Raw genomic sequence first — 20547 nt, forward strand, 5'->3', positions numbered from 1 at the left:
TCATTTGAGAATTTATTTAAGTGCATAGTACATACTGTGATAGGAAAGACTAATCTTGGAAGAACACTAAATTAAAAATTTTTATAATTGTCCCTAAATTTTTTTGCATCGTGTGTGATTTTGAAAGGAGAAATATAAGTCATTATTTATTAACTGATTCAGACAATATCAAATATAGGTAAATTCTTATTAGGAGAAGCAAATGTAGACCGAGTGCCTGATCTGAACTTGAAAATGAGATAATACATGCCCTCATATATAATCTAGTAAGAAAGATGAGGCATAGAGCACCTCTCAGAGGAATAAATTATAAGTTAATGTATGCATAAAAGCTAGAGGTAGTTTCAGAAAATGTGCTGACATATTGAGAACTGCAAGATATTAATCAGGGCAAGCTTCCTTTGAGATGACACTTGACCCAAGATGAAAACAAAAATGAAGAATTAGGTGAACGAAAAGTGGGAGATGGCTTCATACATGTGAAGCAGTTTGATCCTTGGGATGAATTCTCTTAACAAATCCAAATCTTTTCTTGACCAGGAAGTAAAGGCCATTTCTCCCAGTGGAGGAACCCTTCCTTTGGAGGGAAATGATTTTACATCAAGTGTCTTACTTAAACTTCAGGAAACAATCCAATCGTTACCTACTTATTTAATATGCAAGAGTTTTAAACTTTCGGTTCTAACCAGGGACCATGATGAGATGGTGGCAGTGGGAGCATTTTAAATTAAAACCAGGGCAGGGATACAATTTTTCTTGGACAGACAACTTTCTGATCTTCAAATTTTGAGATTTGAGATGGTCATCCAAGACATTAAAAAGGTAACATATTTCCTGAGGGATATTAACCATCACCAAAGTAGATATCTGTGATCCCAAGAGAAATATGTGAAGATGAAAAGAAGATTGGTTTTGGTATCTGATTTAGCAAAGTGGAGGAAGGTGAATCTTAAGTGTCTGCAGGGGGGGATACTTATACGTGAGGCAAGCTGGTCTGCTCTCAGGATTCCCGAAATACTTGGAAGGCAGGAGTAGAACATAGGACTGAAAACAAAATTGACAACTCCATGCCCACCCCGTGCAGCCAGGCGACTGTCCCTCCTCCACTCAGAAAACAGGGGCTTCTCTGAAGAGATTAACCCAGCAGGCTCTGGTCAAAATAGAGGCACTGAAGTTAGAATAGAGGGGTCGATAGAAAGTCTCCATTCTGGAAGGTGAGACTCCCCCACCCCTCTCTTCCCACCCAGCCCTGAAGCCTCTGACAGTCACGGTTGTACACAGTAAGCAGGAAACTGGAGGCTCCTTCTCTTGAGAAACAGAATGGCCACAGCAGAAGCAGTTATAGGTGCTAATATTGGGAGTCTCCCATAGGAGTTAATGGCTTGCCACTCATTCACTCTGCACTAAAGCGCACTTGTTTGGGGGAAATAAATTTATACAAGTACAAATGTAATCATGGTATACTACTTAGCAAGGACCAACACTTAGGTAGTCATTATAACATAAATACTGAAATGCTAATAATTATGTTGACAAGCTGGAGATGGAAGAAGGAGACATATGAAATCTTTATCTACCATAATGAATTGGTAGAAATTTCTTAATTGACAGAACAAGAGTTATTGATGCAAGCATATTAAGATTCAGAAATAAATACAGGAAGAAGTAGCTTTTAAAAAATTGTATTTATCACTGCTCAGCTGGATTGGGGATAGGGGTTAGAGGACTGCCATTTTTCATTATTATGCCTTTTGGAATTATATGATTTTAATCATGCGCCATTGAATTAACTATGTTAATTAAAAGAAACAACTCTCTGTTATAGAGATTAGGCCCAGAGTTGTTCCTTTAATAACTTGGTGGCTCGCCTATAATAGGCACTCAGTAAATATTTGGTAAATGAATGATAGTCTTTTTTTTTTTCAATTATAGTCGACATACAATGTTATATGTTTCAGGTGTACAACACGGTGATTAGATATTTATATAACTTTTGAAGTGGTCACCCAATAAATCCAGTACCCATCTGACCCATATATAGTTATTACAATACTGCCGACTTTATTTCCCACGCTGTACTGTACATGCCCGTAACTGGTTTGTAACTGCCAATTTGTACCTCTTAATCCCCTCCCTGCTTTACACATCCCTCTACCCTCCAGTCTGACAGCCATCAAAATGTTCTCTGTATCTATGAGCTTGTTTCTGTTGTTTGTTTGTCCTGTCTTCTGGATTCTACGTATATTTGTCTTTCTCTGTCTGACTTAGTACAATATCCCCTAGGCTAATCCGTGTTGTTGCAGATGGCAAGATTTCATTCTGTTTTATGCCTGAATAATATTCCTTTGTATATATGTACCACCTCTTCTTTATCCAATCATCCATTGATGGACACCAAGGATGCCTCCATATCTTGGCTATTGTAAATAATGCTGCAGTGAACGTATGGATTCACATGTCCCTTCAAAGTAGTGTTTTGTGTTTCTTCAGGTAAATAGTGGGATAACTAGTTATCCCAGTAGTGGGATAACTGCATCCTGTCTTGTCTCTTGTTGTAGCCTTTGTTTTAAAGTCTATTTTGTCTGGTATAAGTATTGCTACCCCAGTTTTGTTTGTTTGTTTCCATTTTCATGAAACATCTTTTTTCATCCCTTTACTTCAGTCTGTCCATGTCTTTCGATCTGAAATGAGTCTCTTATAGGCCACATATGAAAGAGTCTTGTTTTCTTATCCAGTGAGCCACCCTGTCTTTTGAATGAAGCATTTAATCCACTTACATTTAAAGTAATTGCTGCTAGATATATAGTTATTGCCATTTTATTATTCATATTTATAATCTTTTCGATTTTCTTCTTAAAGAAGTCTCTCTAACATTTCCTATAATACTGGCTTGGTGATGATGAACTCCTTTAGTTTTTTCTTGTCTGGAAGCTCTTTATCTTTCCTTCTATTCTAAATGGTAGCTTTGCTGGGTAGAGTAATCTTGGTTGTAGGTCCTTGCTTTTCATCACTTTAAATATTTTATGCCAATCCCTCTGGCCTGCCAAGTTTCTGTGGAGAAATCAGCTGACAGTCTAATGGGAGCTTCCTTGAAGGTAACTAACTGCTTTTCTCTTGCTGTTTTAAGAGTCTTTCTTTGTCTTTCACCTTTGGCATTTTAATTATGATATGTCTTGGTGTGGGCCTCTTTGGGTTCATCTTGTTTGGGGCTCTCTGTACTTCCTGGGCTTGTATATCTATTTCCTTCACCAGGTTAGGGAGGTTTTCAGTCATTATTTCCTGAAGTAGATTTTCAATTTCTTGCTCTTTCTCTTCTCCTGGTATCTCTATGATGTGAATGTTGGTATGCTTGATGTCGTTCCAAAGTCCTCTTAAACTATCCTCATTTTTTTGGATTCTTATTTTTTGTTGCTGTTCTGATTGGTTGTTTTCTGCTACCTTATCTTCTAAATCACTGATTCAGCCCTCTGCTTTATCTAATCTACTATTGATTCTTCCTAAGGTAGTCTTCATTTCAGTTATTGTAGTCTTCATTTCTGACCAGTTCTTTTTCTTGTTGTCTATCTACACTTTTATGTTTTCTGTCTTTTTGTTAAAGCTCTCACTGAGTTAATAATCTCTTCCCCTCAGTTCACTGAGTATCCTTATAACCAGTGTTTTGAACTTCGCATCTGGTAGATTGCTTGTCTCCATTTTGTTTAGTTCTTTTTCTGGAGTTTTGTTCTGTTCTTTCATTAGGACATGTTTCTTTGTCTTCCCATTTTGGCTGCCTCTATGTGTTCATTTCTGTGTATTAGATAGGGCTGCTATGTCTCCTGGTCTTAGTAGAGTGGCCTTCTGGGTAGGTGTGCTGTGGGGCCCCATGCACAGTTTTCCCTGGTCACCTGAGCTAGGTGCTCCAGGCGTCTTGTATGGATTTTATGTGCCCGCCTGTTGTAGTTGAGTCTTGATTGCTGTTTGGTCATTAATGAGAGGAACTGACCCTCGGGCTGATTGGTTGTAAGGACTGGCCATGACTGGTGTAGGAGCTGACTCTACAGAACAGAATTCACTTTACGAGGGTTCCAGTGCCTGCCCTGTCTGCCCCTTGGATTTGTCATCCTCATATGTGACTCTGGGTGGTGCTCCTGGTGCTCAGACCATAGCTGGCCACAGGCATGCAGCTCGGGGGCCTCCGAGGAGTTCTGCTGCAGGTCAAGTTCAGCTGCAGCCTGTGCCCTGGCTGGGGCCACCTGGCATGAGCCATCAGGCAATCTGCAGATGGCTGTCACCTACGCTGGGCTTGGAAGTGCCTTGGAAGGTCAGGCTACAAACCAAGGCCAGCTGCCAATAGTGCTGGGTTTGGAGCTGTCCAGCAAGAGGTACAGGGCACACTGAGATCAGATGTTGCTTGCTTAGGTTTTGTGAACCTGTCAGAGATTTTAAGAAAGTCCGCAACAAGAGCCAAGACAGGCTGTTTGTATGGACGCAGCTTAGGTGGGCCCAGACATTGGGAGGGCGGGGTCTCAGGGACTCACCAGTGCGGGACAATTTGTGTTAGCCTGGTTGAAGGAGACTCAGATATGGCACCACCTGGGTCAGCATGCCACACGTGAAAGACTCAACAAAGGAACAATGCTCTCTGCCATCACTTCGGTCTGAGAGAAAGCCGCCCTTTCAACCCTCACCTTGAACCCCAACAACTCAGTATCTCCCTGTGTGTCCCTGCACCTTTCGAGCTGCTGCCGCAGTATTGGACTCAGAGCTCGTGAGCCCGTCAGTGATTGAGTCCGTGCACAGGCCCTTTAAGTGAAACACCTGTGACTCCTGAACCCTTCGTCTTTCTTAGCCACAATCTCCGCTGATTTTCACAGCCAGAAATTGTGGGGACTTCTCTTCCTGGCACTTGAACCCTGGACTGTGGAGCCCAATGTTGAGCTGGGACCTCTTGCTCTTCCAGGGGGACCTCCACAGCAGAGATATTTCTCTTGATTTCTAACTCTCACACACAGTTGTGGGACCTGCCCATTTCGCATCTCCGCCCTCCTACCAGTCTCGAGGTGGCCTCTTCTCTGTGTCGCCAGTTATAGGACTTCTGTTGAGCTAGATTTCAGGCAACTCCCAATGATGGCTATTCTGTAGTTTAGTTGTTATTTTGATGTGGTCCTGAGAGGAGGTGAGCACAGCGTTTACTTACTCCAACATATTGACTGAAAACTGATAGTCTTTTTAAAAAGGGATTTGGTCATTATCATTTTTCTCTTGTTCCTTAGAGAAGCCATCTCTATTAGAGTAAGTTGTTACTCCTTTATCTGTCTGCCACTTAAGTGCCTTTAATATTGATCCTTCTACCACACATTTTGCAATTTCTGAAATATTTTACATAAAATATTTACAGTTGTTTTTAAATATGGAGTTTAAGAGAATATTAACATTATATAATGTGCTCTAGTAATAAGAACCTTTAACATCTATTATTTCTGTGTTTTCACTTCTCTAGATCTGAAATAGCTCAGCTCAGTCAAGAAAAAAGGTATACATATGACAAACTGAAAAAGTTACAGAAAAGAAATGTTGAATTGGAGGAACAGTGTGTCCAACATGGGAGACTACACGAGCAAATGAAGCAAAGGTAATACAGGTTTGATAATCAGCTGACGTGCCATATATTAAATTTGTTTTCATAAAAAGAATGGGAATATCTGTGGAATAAATAGAATTTGTGATTACTGTGCTCCTCAAGGGACACGCTCAAAATCTAATACTTTTATGTATTTATGCTTGCTCAATTTAGGCTGTCCTTTTAATACATAGAGAGGAGAGCACATCCTTCTTTACTGTTCTCTACAAGGCATGGAATTAGATTTACTAGAGAACATTGTAGGAAAACCATCCACTTTTAAGGTGTAAGTGAATAATGTAATATAGAGAATTTCAAAACTTCTTTTCTAGAAATGAGTCTCACCTGTTTTTTGTAAGAGACAACACATAGTAGGCCTACGAAGCTTAAATACTTAATCAGAGGTTGTACTGATAGTATTGCTGAAGTCAGGATTTGATTCCAAACCTTCTGGTTCTTCCTAGTGGTGTTACTTTGAGCAAGTTACTTAACCTCTCTAGACATCTGTTTCTCATCTATATATTGTGGCTAATAATATCTACTTTACAGTTTGATATAAAGATCAAATATAGTATATATAAAGCACCTGGCTCATAATAGCCATCTACTAAATGGCATCAATGATATTTACTTTCTTTTTTTAGATGAAGAAACTCAAGTTCAAAGGGACTAATGGATTTGCTCAAAGTGACAGATTGATACTGATAGAATTCAAACTTGATAGAATTCAAACATGATAGAATTCAAACTTGAATCTTGATCTTTTGACTCCAAATTCCTTTCCTTTTTTTGTGCAGTGTTTTTTTTTTTTTGTAATAAGCACAGCCCCTTATTATTTCCTATAAATGTGTCATTTCTGTGTAATGATCGATTCCCCAGGAAAAAAAACATTTCAGTGTTTTACACCATACAGTGAGTTAGTTTTGGTGGACTCGGACCCCCACCCTGTAATGGCACACATAACGACAGCGGTCAGCCTTCTAGGAAGATGGTTTTCTTGGCCTCCAGCTCCCCATCCCTTTCCCAATCTCCATGCCTTCTCTGTTTCAAAAACAATTGTTGATATAATTGAGAGAAAATGAAAATATTTATAGGCTCCTTCTGTTTTTTTTAAACATAGAGTCCTGGGTGTGATGGAAGGCTTTTTATATAACTTTGACCATTTGCTCTGTTGACTAGAAGAAAGGAAATCAGAAAATGGCATTGCTTTTCAGTCCCCAAAATACTAAAATGTGGGTGTATTTGCAGAGTAATAATCATTCATTTATTCACTCATTAAAATATTTACTTAAGCCCAGACAGGTCAGGGGTCAGCAGACTTTTTCTGTAAAAGGTCAGAGAATAAAAAAATTTAAGGCTTTGTGGGTCACACATGGTTTCTGTCACAGAAGAAGTGACCTGGCTTCTTTGTTTTATTTTTGTCTTTGTTTTTTACAATCCTTTAAGAAAGCCAAAACCATTCTTAGCTAGAGGGCCAACAAAACAAGCCAGAAGATTTGATCCTCAGACTGTAATTTGCCCTTGTACTCAGCAACCAAGGCACATTTCTAATTCGTCTTTTCTTGCATTTATATATTGCTTTAGAGTTAGTTCACAAGATGCACTCACACATATTGTCTTACCATGAAACAAACCTGGAAAGTAGCTATTATTATCATTTCCATTTCCAGATGGCGGACTAAGGCTTAGAAAGATAATAGTTGCCAACTGAAGGTCATATAGCAAATTAATCAATCATTCATTCAACAAATATTTACCGATTGCTACTATGTGTCATGTTCTCCACCACATGCTGGGAAGAAAATAGCAAAGTAAATATAGTTCCCAGTCTGATGGAGCTTCTTCCAGCCTTATAGGGAAGATGGATATTGACAAAAGAATTTCACAGATATCTAATTAATTACAGTAATGATCATCAGTTCTATGGGAAAAAAAATATACTTTGTGTTGCAAGCACATTTAATAAGCAGATGTATCTTGACCAGGAAAAGTTTCAATGAGAAAATAACATTTGAACTGAATCTGTCAGCGACGGGCTAGGAATTATTAGCCTCTGACAGCGGGAGTTGGCAAACGGTGCCCCAGCTCAGAGCCCATTCTGTATGGCTCAAGGACACAGTCTCGTTCATTGCACGTTGTCAGTGGCGTATCAAGAATAAGCCCCATATTTCTGACATGAGCAACAGAGGTATAACGGTGTCACTTATTGGGAACTAGAGCACGCTCAAAAGAAGTAGTTTTATAGTTTCGATGGTCTGGGTTTGGGATGAGACCAAGTATTAAGTTCTGGCCATGTTCACATGCATTGTACAAATGGATATGTTGAAAAAGCTAGCAGACGTGAGGCACGAAGCTCAGGAGAAATGTCTGGGCTAGAGTTGGACGTCTCCACCAGCCCTGTAGAGGATGTTTGAACCCTTGGGAGTGAATAAGGTCACTCAGAGAAAAAATAAAGGAAGAAGGAAGAAGAGCTTACTGAATCCTAAAGAACACTCATATTTTTAAAGGTAAGGTAGAGGTTGGCAAAAGGGATCAAGACAAGTAACCTGAGAAATAAGTGGAAAATGGAAGAGCCCGTGATCATCATGTCGAGGGGTGGAAATGCTTCGGGAAAGAGCAGAGTGGCCGTCTGCTGCTGGGAGAATAAATAAGACTGAAAAGAAATCATGGGGCTTATGACATGGACATCACTGGTTATGATAACGAAAATACTATTAGCAGAAGATTAAGTACAGAAGCCATATTAGAGTGGATTGAAAAGTGTGAGTTGAAAAACTGAAATAGCAAATTTAAACCTTTTTCATGAGATTTGGCTGCAAGGAAAAGTGAAAAGCAAGAGAGACAGACCAGCCAACTGGTGGTGGGAGGATGTATTGGGAGGGACATTTTGGAACAGAGAATTTTTTGTTTTAAGTTGGAGTGGATGTGAATGTATTAAATTCAGATTTGCCGAAATCATTTAAGTTGTAAAGTCAGGGAAGTTAGGTTTTCTCACTGGTGGTTTGGAATTCCCAGCATCTACAGAGGCAGTCAGGGAATGTATGTTAACGAAAGCAATGGCCTTTTTGTTAGTTATGTTTTTAAAAGGAGTATTGATTCATATATTCCCCCCCGCCACCCGCCGCCCTTGAATAAAAAATCGTGTGGGAGCTCCATAGTGTATACAGAGGGGACAAGCCCTAGAGCCAGGGGCGACCCACTGAGTGTGCTTACGTGAATCTCATGTGATCAAGTACGATGTCACCACCCCCAGCAATCCTGGCTGTTGTGCCGGTTACATTACACAGTTTCACACAGTTTCTTTTTTTCTTATATAAGAAATCATTGTCTAACTTATATACATAAAATCTGTTGACTGAAAACGTGAACCTGCTAATTGGGAAAAAACAAATAATGAATTTAAAATTGATAGTTTTCTATAAACTAACCTCAGAATGATCTTTACCAAATCTGTAAGTCATATTTTTCTAATAGAAATTTTATTCTTTGAAAAAAAGTTAAAGTGGGAAATAAAGTATTGATTTTTATCTAATTTGACATTTCATTTTGAGGGAATTAAGACTATTTACTATTTTCAGAAAAGTACTTGAAAATAGAAGCCTAAAATCTTAACCTTTATTTCATCATTTAAAAACAAATCAAGAAAATACTGGCAAATAGAGTTCAACAATATTTAAAAAGAATTGTACACCTTGATCAACTAGGATTTATCCCAGGTATCCAAGGCTGGTTCAGTATTCGAAAATCAATTAATGTAATCCATCGCATCGACAACCTAAAAAAGAAAAATTACATGATTATGTCAATAGATGGAGAAAAAGCATTTGACAAAATCCAAAACTCATTTATGATAAAAATTCTTAGTAAACAAAAAATAGAGAGAAACTTCCTCAACATGATAAAAAATAAAAAACCTACAGCTAATGTCATACTTAATAACGATAAATTTGAAGCTTTCCCACAAAGATAAGATGACAGGCATTTTCCTTCTTTCTGTTACTTTTAAACATCATACTGGAAGTTCTACCTAATGCAATGAAGAAGAGAGAGGTACACACATTGGGAAGGAAGACATAAAACTGTCTTCATTCGCAGATGACATGAACAGCTATAAAAAAATCTGAAAGAATCAACAACAAAAAATTACCCTCCTGCAATAAAAAATTATAACAGGTTTGCAGAATTTAAGGTTAATATACAAAAGTCAATCACTTTCATATACAGCAGTAATGAACAAGTGAAATTTGAAATAATATGTACAAATCTATATGAGGAAAACTATAAAACTCTGATGAAAGAAATCAAAGAACTGAATAAATGGAGAGATAGTCCATGTTCATGAATAAGAGGACTCAATATTGTCAAGATGTCAGTTCTTTCCAAGTTCACCTATAGATCTAAGACAATGCCAATCAAAATTCCAGCAAATTATTTTGTAGATATTGACAAACTCATTCTAAAGTTTATATGGAGAGACAAAAGACCCAGAATAACCAACACAATTTCTATATAAATGAAGAAGAAAATTGGAGGACTGAGCTTACCCAACTTCTATACTTGCTATACAGTTGCAGTGATCAAGATAGTGTGGTATTTGAGAAAGTACACACAAATAGATCAATGAAACAGAATAGAGAGTCTAGAAATAGACCCACGTAAATATAGTCAACTGATCCTTGGGTAAGGAGCAAAGACAATACAATTGAGCAAAGATAGTCTTTTCAGCAACTGGTTTTGAAACAACTAGACATCTATCTACATGCAAAAAAAAAAAAAAAATCTAGACACAGATCTTATACTTTACACAAAAATTAACTCAAAATGGATCAAAGACCTAAATATAAAACACAAAACTATAAAACTTCTAGGAGATAACCTAGGTGACCGTGGTTTGGCGATGATGACTTTTTAGGTACAACACCAAAAGCATAATAATCTCATTCATTGCTGGTGGGAATGCAAAATGGTATAGTTGCTTTGGAAGACAGTTTGGAGATTTATTACAAAACTAAACATACGACCCAACAGTCATACTCTTTGGTATTTACCCAAAAGAGTTAAAAACATTTGTCCACCCAAAACCTACACATGGATGTCTATAGTGACTCTATTCATAATTGCGAAAACTTGGAAGCAACCAGAATGTCCTTCAGAAGGATATTGAGAATGTGATATTCCACTGGCTGCCTTCATACCTTGCAGAGCTCAGGAGAATCTGCACAGACTCTGATAATTTGACTTCCCGCTGACTTGGGGGAAGGACATCTAGTTATTACTGCATTATCAATGTCCTACTGAGGTCATCTTGGTTTTCAAATGCCGCTGTTCTTTCTTTTAGTTATAAATTGCTCTTAATTTAGCTTCATGATAATTAATTTTGTTTGTTGTGAGTTGTTTTGTTAACCTCCCACAGTGCATTATCACATATTTACATCAGCAGTGTATCGGTTTCTTAGTAATTATGTTTCAAGTCCTATATGGATTGTAATTTAGATGTGAATCATCTGCATCTCTTTTGCTAAAGCAAGTACATGTATAATCCCCACCTGTCATCTCCCACAATAGCAGCTATTTGCTTTAGAGAGGCATTCCTTTGGTGAGGTTGTTGCTTGGAAATCTGTTTTTAAGTAAGTGACAACACTATCAAAAGTCAGTTAACAAAATCGCTGTTATTTTTTATTCATATGCCATTATTTTATAAATACCAAACTATAGAAAATGGTAAACAGTCTTTATGTTGCTAGGAAAGAAGCTCATTGCAGCTTGTTTATTTTGGAAGTTTTTCTTGGCTATCACTAGCTTTCATTTTGCTGGGTCATGGACATGTGTGGATTAGGTAGGCTGCCTCCCCCGAGGGGTCTAAGGACAATCTGCAGTTATTCAGAGGAGTTTGAAGCTGTGAAAACCAGGAAGAGCTTAGAAAACTTGACTTTCCCTCAGATCACACCAAAATTATAAACCAGTTGGGATTAACAAGCAATCTTTTTATTTATTTTTTATTTTTTTAAAGTTTATTGGAGTAACATTGGTTAATACAATTATATAATTTTCAGGTGTACATTATAATTTGACATCTACATATTCTATTGTGTGATTACCATCCGGAGTCCAGTTTCCTTCAGCTACCATACATTTAATCCCCTTTACCCACTTCACCCTCCCCCTGCCCTCCTATATTTGACCTCCTTTACCCTGTCTACCTCTTCCCTCCTCCCCCATCCCCTACCCTCTGGTAACCACTAGTCCAACAAGCAATCTTTTTAAAATTCATTATTCTCTGCATTATTGACAAAGCGTGAGGACCGGAAGCCACATTCGATTATATGTTATTGGGAAGACTTGAAACCAGATTGCCGTCGTCTCCCTCACAGAAGACGTCTGCCACCCGGAGAAGTTAGTATTTCTATCTGAGAGTAGATAATCCCATATTTAAAGCAGCCTTAGCCTAGTTGGAAGAAGGCAGGCACTATCATAATTGTCACCTAGAAAGAGATTAAATGGGAAAGATACCCAATCAAAGAGAGTTAGAAAAATGCCAAAGACATTGTAGTATAATTCACAATTCCTAAGACAAACCTAATACTCAGGAAAAGGAAGAAGACTCCATTCACCTATCGATCGAATATTGATTATTTTAATCTGAAAAATGCTACCTGGTAGGATTGTGACAGTTGCCTAAAATAATCCATGGAAATTCTTTAGAACAGTAACTGGCTCAGACTTAGTGTTCAACAAACGTCTCACTGTTATTCACTCCGTGTTCTTCACTTAACGTACTTGCCAGGCCCTTCTGACGTGCCGGGCTCTGTTCTAGACTCCAGGGGTGCAACTTGAACTTCAGAGGCTTCCATTCCGTACGGTAGTTTATTTACCTTCTGGGATAAATAGGCTCTTGTGAGATCATCTGTGGAACAAAATATCCTGTTTACATAATGTTATTTCTAAGGGAAAACGCCTCCTGAATTTTCAACGACTGATTTATCAAGTAGCATTTTGGCCCCTACATGGGATATGCCTGTGATGTTTTTTAAGTATTGTGAATATGTGAGTGTGTGTGTGTGTGTGTGTGTGTGTGTGTGTTCTTTATTCAATGGTGAAAGCTTTCAATATGAGCCACAAATAGAATTTCAAGAGAGATATATTTACCTAGTTTAGAAAAATCATATTTTCAGCATAGTTGGGAGTGAGGAGCATGCTTTTTAATTCTCAACTATAACTTCACCTATTAGGTTTTTTCTTTTAGAAACAGTACAAAAAAATGGCTAACAGAATTTTAACTTCCATTCCTGGGAGGGAAAATGTTATAGCACTTAAATTTAAAAAAAAAATTAAAAATAAAATAATAACCTAAGAACATAAGATACTAGGAAATAGCTAATACATTTTTGGAAGCAAAAATTCTGACAAACCATCTAGAACCAGACAGTTTTAATGTTTTTTAATCTTTGTTATTTTTTATTTTTCCACAATTAAGTCTGGATGAGAAAAAAATATTCAATTAACAATAACTGCTAAACCAATGTCAGGATTGCGTGGACAGCCACAACAGGCTAAGGGCATTGAACATCTCTCTTTGGACAGAGCTTTTGCTAAAAAGACAGAACGGGTCAATTTCTGTTCTATTGTTAGAGGACAGAATTGTGTATTTCCATGTTTAAAATCCCTTTAAAAATTCTTCCATATATCCAATCTAAACTTCTTTGAGTCATTTCACTCTTTACAGCCAAATTTCTCTCTCTGATTTAATGTTTTAAGTAGATCGAGGACTTGAGATTAGCATTTTCATGATCCTGACCCTTACAATTTAAGTTGTAATTCAGTGCTTTTAAGTTAAACAGGGTTTGTTTTTCATTTCTGAAGTCGTGTTTGTTGTTTTGCTTTAGACTCTATAATTTTAAACATTGCATATTAAATATGAAAATCTATGCCAGACTGCCTAGCTTGTGCACTACTTTGTATCTTGTAGCCTATTCATGGATTCCTATGTGTATTAACTTTCATTAGCGTTGAGTATAGTGGAGGGTGGACGCGCAGTAATCACAGGTGAGAAATATGCTGGAGAAAAAGTAAGCCCGGGGTGCTCGGGGGGCTGGGGGGTACAGGGTGCAGTTCCCTAGGAGAATAATACCTAATTGAATCCTGAAGGGAAGCAAAAATAATCTTCACAGAGAAAGAGGAATACACGTTTGAAGGTCCTGGGAGCCAAGGAGACTATGGTCTATTCAAAAGCAACACTGTGGCTTTAAAATACACAGGGATACGACAGTGGATGAGACGGTAAGCAGGAGCTGGGTCTTCCCGTTCGCTTGCTCTCTCTCCGCCTGAGACTCCAGTTACACACTGGTTAGATGGTTCGATGTCCCACAGCTGCACTGCCCTAGTCCCTTCTCTCCCTCGGTCCGCACTCCCCACTCCAACAACTTTCTCCTTTGTGTTTCGGTTCGGATCATTTTTCTTGGCCAAGCTTTAAATCTCGAGTTTTCTCCCCTCCACTGAATCCATTCTGCTGATGGGCCCATCAAGGAAAGTCTTTCTTTCTGATGCTGTGTATGTTTTTCATTCGTAGCCTTTCCACCTGACTCTTCACGGCTCATGTTGGGGGTGGGTTTCCTGCTGCTTCCTCGGGGTCAGGTGCAATTGTGTTCTGGAGCCGATTATTAAATCTTTAGAAATGTGTGACCATTTGACATCACGTTGCTAGTTTTACGTTGCCCATAGAAGAACTATTTCCATCACACACACACACACAAAAAGTGGCAGACACTATGAATCAGGACCTCTTTTTTCCCAGAGAGCTGGTTTTCAAACTTTTACCGTCACACCACTGATGGATTTGCTTCTGTCCCTCCCTCCGTGAAAGTCCACCTACTCCTAGAGCCAGGGGCAAGAGGTTTCCCCCCATCATGCTCGGGAAGGTGGCTTTTGCTTCTGACCTTCCCCAGAGGGGAAGCCTTTTCCTGAAAAGGTTTCTCGCTCCTCCAGATGGTTGAAAAACAGTCTAGTAAACAGGCGGGGTTTTGGGGGCCCCGCCTGACAGGCCAGGGCGGGGAGCTCTCAGGTGTCCTCTCCTGCCCCCAAGCCTTTCTCTGGAGCATCCATTGGAAAGAAGTCTGTGGAAAGTGCTTAGGAATGAATTAAGAAAGAAAATTCCTCCCATCTTCTTGTTTCTGAGGCACTCAGGGATCCTAGAGTGTCAGACTGGCCCACGCTCCAGAATCCATTAAAAACACCTGCTTTCTTCTTACCTACTTTGCTAATGGCCACTTCTCCCTCCCATGCTCGGCGCAGGTGCTTCCGTCTCTCCTCAGAGCTACGTGTCACCTTTGGGAACTTAGTTCACCCGCTTGTCTTCCAACCTCAGCTCTCTGTCTGGCTCAAGGAAAATTATGGTCTTGTTGATTATTTGACTTTTTTCTCTTTGTGAGTTTGGGAGTAATGGTCTTTCATGGCTCCCTACATCCTGAGAGGAGGTAGAACTGTCTTCGGAAGTTAGATCTCAAAGAGTCTTTCTCTTGAATCGTGTGAGAGTGTTTGAAAGGTACTCTGAGCCTGACAAGAGAGCCTCTGGAGGGTTGAAGCAAGAGGAGGCCTCTCTGTGGTTTTCGACTTTTAAGCGCCGCAACATTGGTCTCCTGCTGGTTTCAGAGTGGCCTGCTTATTATTTCCCGTCTTTAACTTCAAGTTTGTTTCTGATTTCTGAGTTGCTGACTTTTTCGCTGGTCGTTTTGCTTGCATCGTCAGACTACTTCTCTTTCTAGGATTTGTTCCTCTGGGGTATATCTTTCTATATCTGTTTTTAGACATATTCACTAACCAAGTGGGTGATTTCGATGAAGATTTTGCCAGTTCCTTCATTTCTGCTGTCTTGGGACTTGAGCAAGGATTAAATGCTAATGTTTATTTCGGCTGCAATCCCAGGGCGTTGAGAGCAAGGGAAAGAAGGCGAGGCATGGCAGAATGGAAGACGGTGTAAGGCCACGCGTCACCATCCGGGCAGCTGCTCCAGGATGAGCCACAGAGACAGCCCCACAGGTGTTTCTAGGTGGCTCGTCCAGAGAAACTGTGCCTCCAAGGAGCTCACGGGAGGGAGGGACTGAAGGAAAGGGAATCGACCTGCCCAGCTTCCATCTCACATCTCCCATGGGTCCAGAATTTTCCCCGTGGGAGACATTTCCCTGTACTCAGATTAAATTAACTAGTTCTTTTTGTACCTGCTTCAGAAGCCATATCCTAAACTCTACAGAGTTTGCCATATCATTGGATTCCAAGTGGCAGCAGGAGCCCACGACTTGAGGTGTTGCCATGAGCCTCAGGTGGCAGAACCAAGAGGGCCACTGTGGAATCAGTGAGCTCAGCAGCCGCAGCGAGGGGTTGAGGCCCGGCGAGGATGGCACTGAGAATCTGACCCCTCTCGCGGATAATCACAGTTAGTAATGCCAGCGTGAAGGGGGCTCTTTAGAGCAGCGGTCCCCAACCTTTTCAGCACCGGGGACCGATGGTCCTGTGAGAATCTAATGCCTGATGCTCTGAGGCGGAGCTGAGGCGGTGATGCCAGCGCTGGGGAGCGGCTGCAGATACAGGTGAAGCTTCGCTCACCCCGCTGCTCACCTGCTGTGCGGCCCGGTTCCTCACAGGCCACAGGCCGGTATTGGTCCACGCCCGGGGGTCGAGGACCCTGCTTTAGAGGGTCTTCGTTATGTGCAAACCCCATCCTCTCTACTGTTTTGCTTCTCTTTCCTTCCGGAGCCATCGATTATGAGTATTCTGGCAAATGTGTCTCTTTGCTTAAATATCTCTCATTTTCTTCCTGGAATCTCCACCTTGGCTTCTTTACCTTTGCAAGCAGGCCTGGGTGTGTCACTCTCTGCGTGTGCCTACGAGCTGCCTGACACGCTGACCAGAGAAAGCTACTCCATTCTCTCCAGGATCTTGCAATAATTAGTATTTATTTCTATTTTTCATATTCTTTCACTTTCTCCATTTATACTGTAAGCTTTTCAAGCAGGAAAGTCCTCTCTGGAAACATAGGAAATTATAATAAGGAACGAACGCTAGATAGGGAGCAAAAGCTCAGGGCTTGTGGGCCAACCCCGTCACCTGCTCACATGCTTGTGGACAGGCCTAGTAAACTCAGCTTCAGCTTCCTTATCCATAAAATGGGAGTTAAATACCAAGCAGAATAGTTATGAAGGTCAAATCACGTTATAGTTGTGAACATTTTGGGGAAAACATAGTACAGTATTATTTTTATAATCAGCGGCCTTGCGGCCACAGCATTGTGGAATCACAGTATTTGTTAGGGACTTCGTGACCTTTAACCCAAGACTGCAGTTTGTCAGCGAAAAAGCTAAGGCAGAGGCTATAGTAAATTTAACCATTAGGTCAATTCTATTGAGGCGATATTCTTGTCTCCTAATTTTTAGAGGGGAAACTGAGGCTCTGAAATTATGTGACTTGCCCGCGGTGACTTAGCATTGACAGTTAGGGAAGCACAGTGGCCTGAGGCCGGAGCCCACACTCTGGCCAGTGCACTGCGGTGCCCTGAGCTGCCTCACTGAGCCAGCGTCCAAGTGGGCCCGGGCTGTAGGTCCCCAGAGTCCCAGACCACAGAGCTCCCCAGCAGAGCTTCCCAGGCCACCTTGGAAGTGATGGGATGGCATCTAAGGGTCAAATGCTCTACCAGGGACTTTTCAAGCTAATGTGCCTTAGACACCTCTCCAGGTTACGGCAAGACTAAATGAGGTTTTTTTAAAAATTAATTACTAACAGAGGATATGATTCTTAGAGGTTAATTACATGCAGCTTCTAGGGCCTTCTGCTTGGGTTCCAATCCCAGCTTCACCCCTGAGTGGGCTGTGGACCTTGTGCAGGTGACGTCGCCTCTTGGTGACAGTCTTCTCATCTGTAGAAAGGAGAGAACAGTTCTTACTGGGTCTGAAATGAGCTTAGAGCCGCCCTGGCACATGAGAAACAATGTATGTTTTTGTTACCTAAAATAATAAACTCACTTTATGTTGCAATTCAAACTGAATAGTATATCATCATTAAACAAAAATAAACCAGAGGAAAAGGAAAACATAGACTAGCCCGCCTTCCTTTAAATAAGCTCTGCTGATAGGAGAAAAAAACCTCACTTTTCTCTCCAGAAACACTCAGCGTTGGGCCCCGTTTGTGGGTCTCATCCCGAGGCCGATGTGGGGGAGCCGGTGGCCAGGTCGGGGGAGCTGCCTGCCTTCTCAGCCCAGCGGGCAGGACCCCTGGGCCAGAGCCGGGGTGCAGTCCCGTGGGCGGGACGCTCCAGCGTGTTCTTGTAGCTCTTTGACGTTGCACAAAGGATGAAATCAGACTCGATCGAACAAAACGAGTTAACTCTTTTGAGGGATTCCATGTTGTTTTTGACATTTCTTTGGTAATTTTGAACAAAATAACTTCGGAAGTGATTACTTCACCTTTGGTCCTTTTCGAAAGCGTTTTCCTTTGTGCAGTCGAACGCCTGTGTTTATGGAGGGAAAGCGATGGCGTGAGTTGTTCTCGCTGGTGTAACATGCGGACTGCTGGTGATGGTGGTTTAGCAGATGAGAGAGAACATTTGGTTTTATGGTAATATCTTTGCGATATAGAGTGATATTTTCTGGGCTTTCGTTTCCTAGAAATTAATTAATTTTAAAAATGGCTGTTACCCATGAAGTATTTCGTGCGTGTATGTGCAGGAGCAGAACCGTTTTCCCCTTATCATCCATGGAAAATAAGCTGCAGTTTTAAAAAGCAGGTATTTCAAAGGCGTTTTATAGCAGTACAGCAAAGCAAGCATTAAAGTGGGTTTCGAGTCGCTCTTCTCCACCAAATGCAAATTGTAATGTTTATATGCTAGGCAAATGTGTCGTTAGGAGAAAGTAGGCATCCATCTAGCTGATGCATTGCTGACTCTGACTGCTAACTGAAGCTCAACCCGTCTTCTGCAAATGTGGGGGGCGGGAGGGAGCATGGGTATTAAGATGCCAAATGTGCTGTTCGTGCTGAATTGTCTTCTGATCAGCCAGTGCGACTTCTCTGCTACTTCTTCATCTTCTCCTTCTTTGTCTGGTACTCCCCTCATCTTTACATTACTTTTCTTTCTTTCTCCGTGGTTCTGTAGCTTTGCTTTGGCTCTTCATTTCTGGATATCCACGTGTGGCCAGATTTCATCGTCTTGTACAGTGCAGTGCCTTAGGTGTGGCACTTTATTAGAATTCACACTGTTAGGCCGTATTATCTAAAATCTGACACTAGTTGTGAAACATGGATTTTTTATCAAATATCCAGTTGCCGGGAAACTCTGGGTTCTTAGAAAAAATGTTAAAGGACAAGTAGACATTGAACTATCTTAACATTGAGGTTGTATTATACAAGTCAGATCAGCATTTAGGAAGAAACCCATCAAAACTATTGTTGGCCATAATTTATGGCCCGTTTCGACTTTGTTATAGAAAGAAATGCCTTATAATCTGTTTGATTTTTTTAGCACCACAGAAATTCATTCAGGAAAATTTGACACATAGGAGAAGAAATCTTTATTCACTGGCCCAAATCTTAAATTATGTTATGTCTATAACATCTGTATGTATGTCTAGATTAATACTGCCGGTTTTCCATTGCAAAGGAGGCTGGCTCGAGATTGAAATGAATAAAACCTTGTCTTTTCAATTCCTAAAATATCTCAAGTAGATAGCAGTTAAATTCATGATGGTTTTTAGCTGAGGTATAAATTTGGCTGTGTAGTAAATACTTCATCATGTTATACCCAGGGGTGATTTTTACACCTATATCGACAGTGCTTCTGAAGGCTGAGGGTTTGAGAAAAAGATCTTAGAAGGCTGACAGTTTCAGGCAGATGTGTATCTATACCTCCGGCATCACTGGTTGTAATTTATCTATAAAAATATTGCAACCATCTGGGCAGCAAAACGGCTGAGGTCTGCTCTAGGCGTGTATGGAAATACAGAGGAGATTCGTTTGACTTCATAGGCACAGGATTCATATAAAGGAGATATGGCAAGCAGTAACTACGGGGCATACTGGGAGTGTCTGCAGCCAGCTTCGTGGGGCGGCCGTCCCTCAGACATTCAAGTGGCACATTCAAGTGTGTGACACAGTGTGCTCGATTTTATGTCAGTTCTACCTTCAAGGTAAAGCCCTCATTTTCACAGATAACCTAATCTGTAGAAAGAACATTTTAAAAAGCCACAAAAGTCCTTTCTACTAGTATGTGGATCTTACCATTTTTCAGAGAGAGAAACCAAATTACAGCCTCACTGTCACAGAATCTTCCAACACTGCAAGTTAATGGCCGATTTCTTATTCACGGAGAAAAACTTACTAACTGTTCTGGGCCACTTGAGAATCAGTTCTGACAATCACCCGGTCCTTCCCGATTCATGTCAGTGTTTGGCTGTGCACCTCCACAGTTAGAGCTATTAGAGTTTTTGCTGATTTGCTTGGCACATCTCCAGCAAAATAGTCCATTAAAATTCAAATCCTTTCCCAATAATTGAGACAATCAATTTACATTAAACAAGACACAATTATAATTTCATGTACAATTTAAATTCTATAGAAAATAATCAGTGTGCGATAAAGCGGGACACTTATTTTGATGCAAAGAGATGTTTTTATAGTCCGCATAAACAAATCTTTCATATTTTCAAAATAGTTCCCTCATTATCTTGGGTGTAGGGGAACTCTATTGTGTTTTATTTTGATGTAGAGACGAGAGTGTCTCCGTGGCCGCATGTTTAATACACAACGTGACTTCCTGTCACTGGTGTTTAAATTGAAAGGGTCGAGGTGGAGTAAGGTAGGTATTGCTTGCTATTTGATATGGACTCACTCTTAGGAAAAGAACAAAGGGGCTGCACGTCGAGTGAGTTTGTCGTCTTTGTGCCAGCCTTAGCGAAACAGGCACTGTGCAT

At 40.4% G+C, this 20547-nt stretch overlaps 1 protein-coding gene across 5 annotated transcripts in view; it reads left to right on the forward strand.

Annotated features, from left to right (window-relative positions):
• Window positions 1-20547, forward strand: part of SDCCAG8 (serologically defined colon cancer antigen 8) — a 198933-nt gene that overhangs the window by 127212 nt on the left and 51174 nt on the right. For 4 of the 5 annotated variants that reach the window (XM_025048495.1, XM_015591279.2, XM_006914259.3 and 1 more), the window contains one exon: window positions 5480-5611. In XM_025048495.1, coding sequence (XP_024904263.1) covers window positions 5480-5611 — 132 coding nt within the window. Of the gene's footprint in view, window positions 1-5479; window positions 5612-6243; window positions 6263-20547 lie in introns of those variants that run through there. The other variant, XM_025048496.1, reaches the window with a different exon arrangement.

The sequence above is a fragment of the Pteropus alecto genome, unplaced genomic scaffold (assembly GCF_000325575.1).
Source record: "Pteropus alecto unplaced genomic scaffold, ASM32557v1 scaffold115, whole genome shotgun sequence".
Classification (NCBI taxonomy): Eukaryota; Metazoa; Chordata; class Mammalia; order Chiroptera; family Pteropodidae; genus Pteropus; species Pteropus alecto.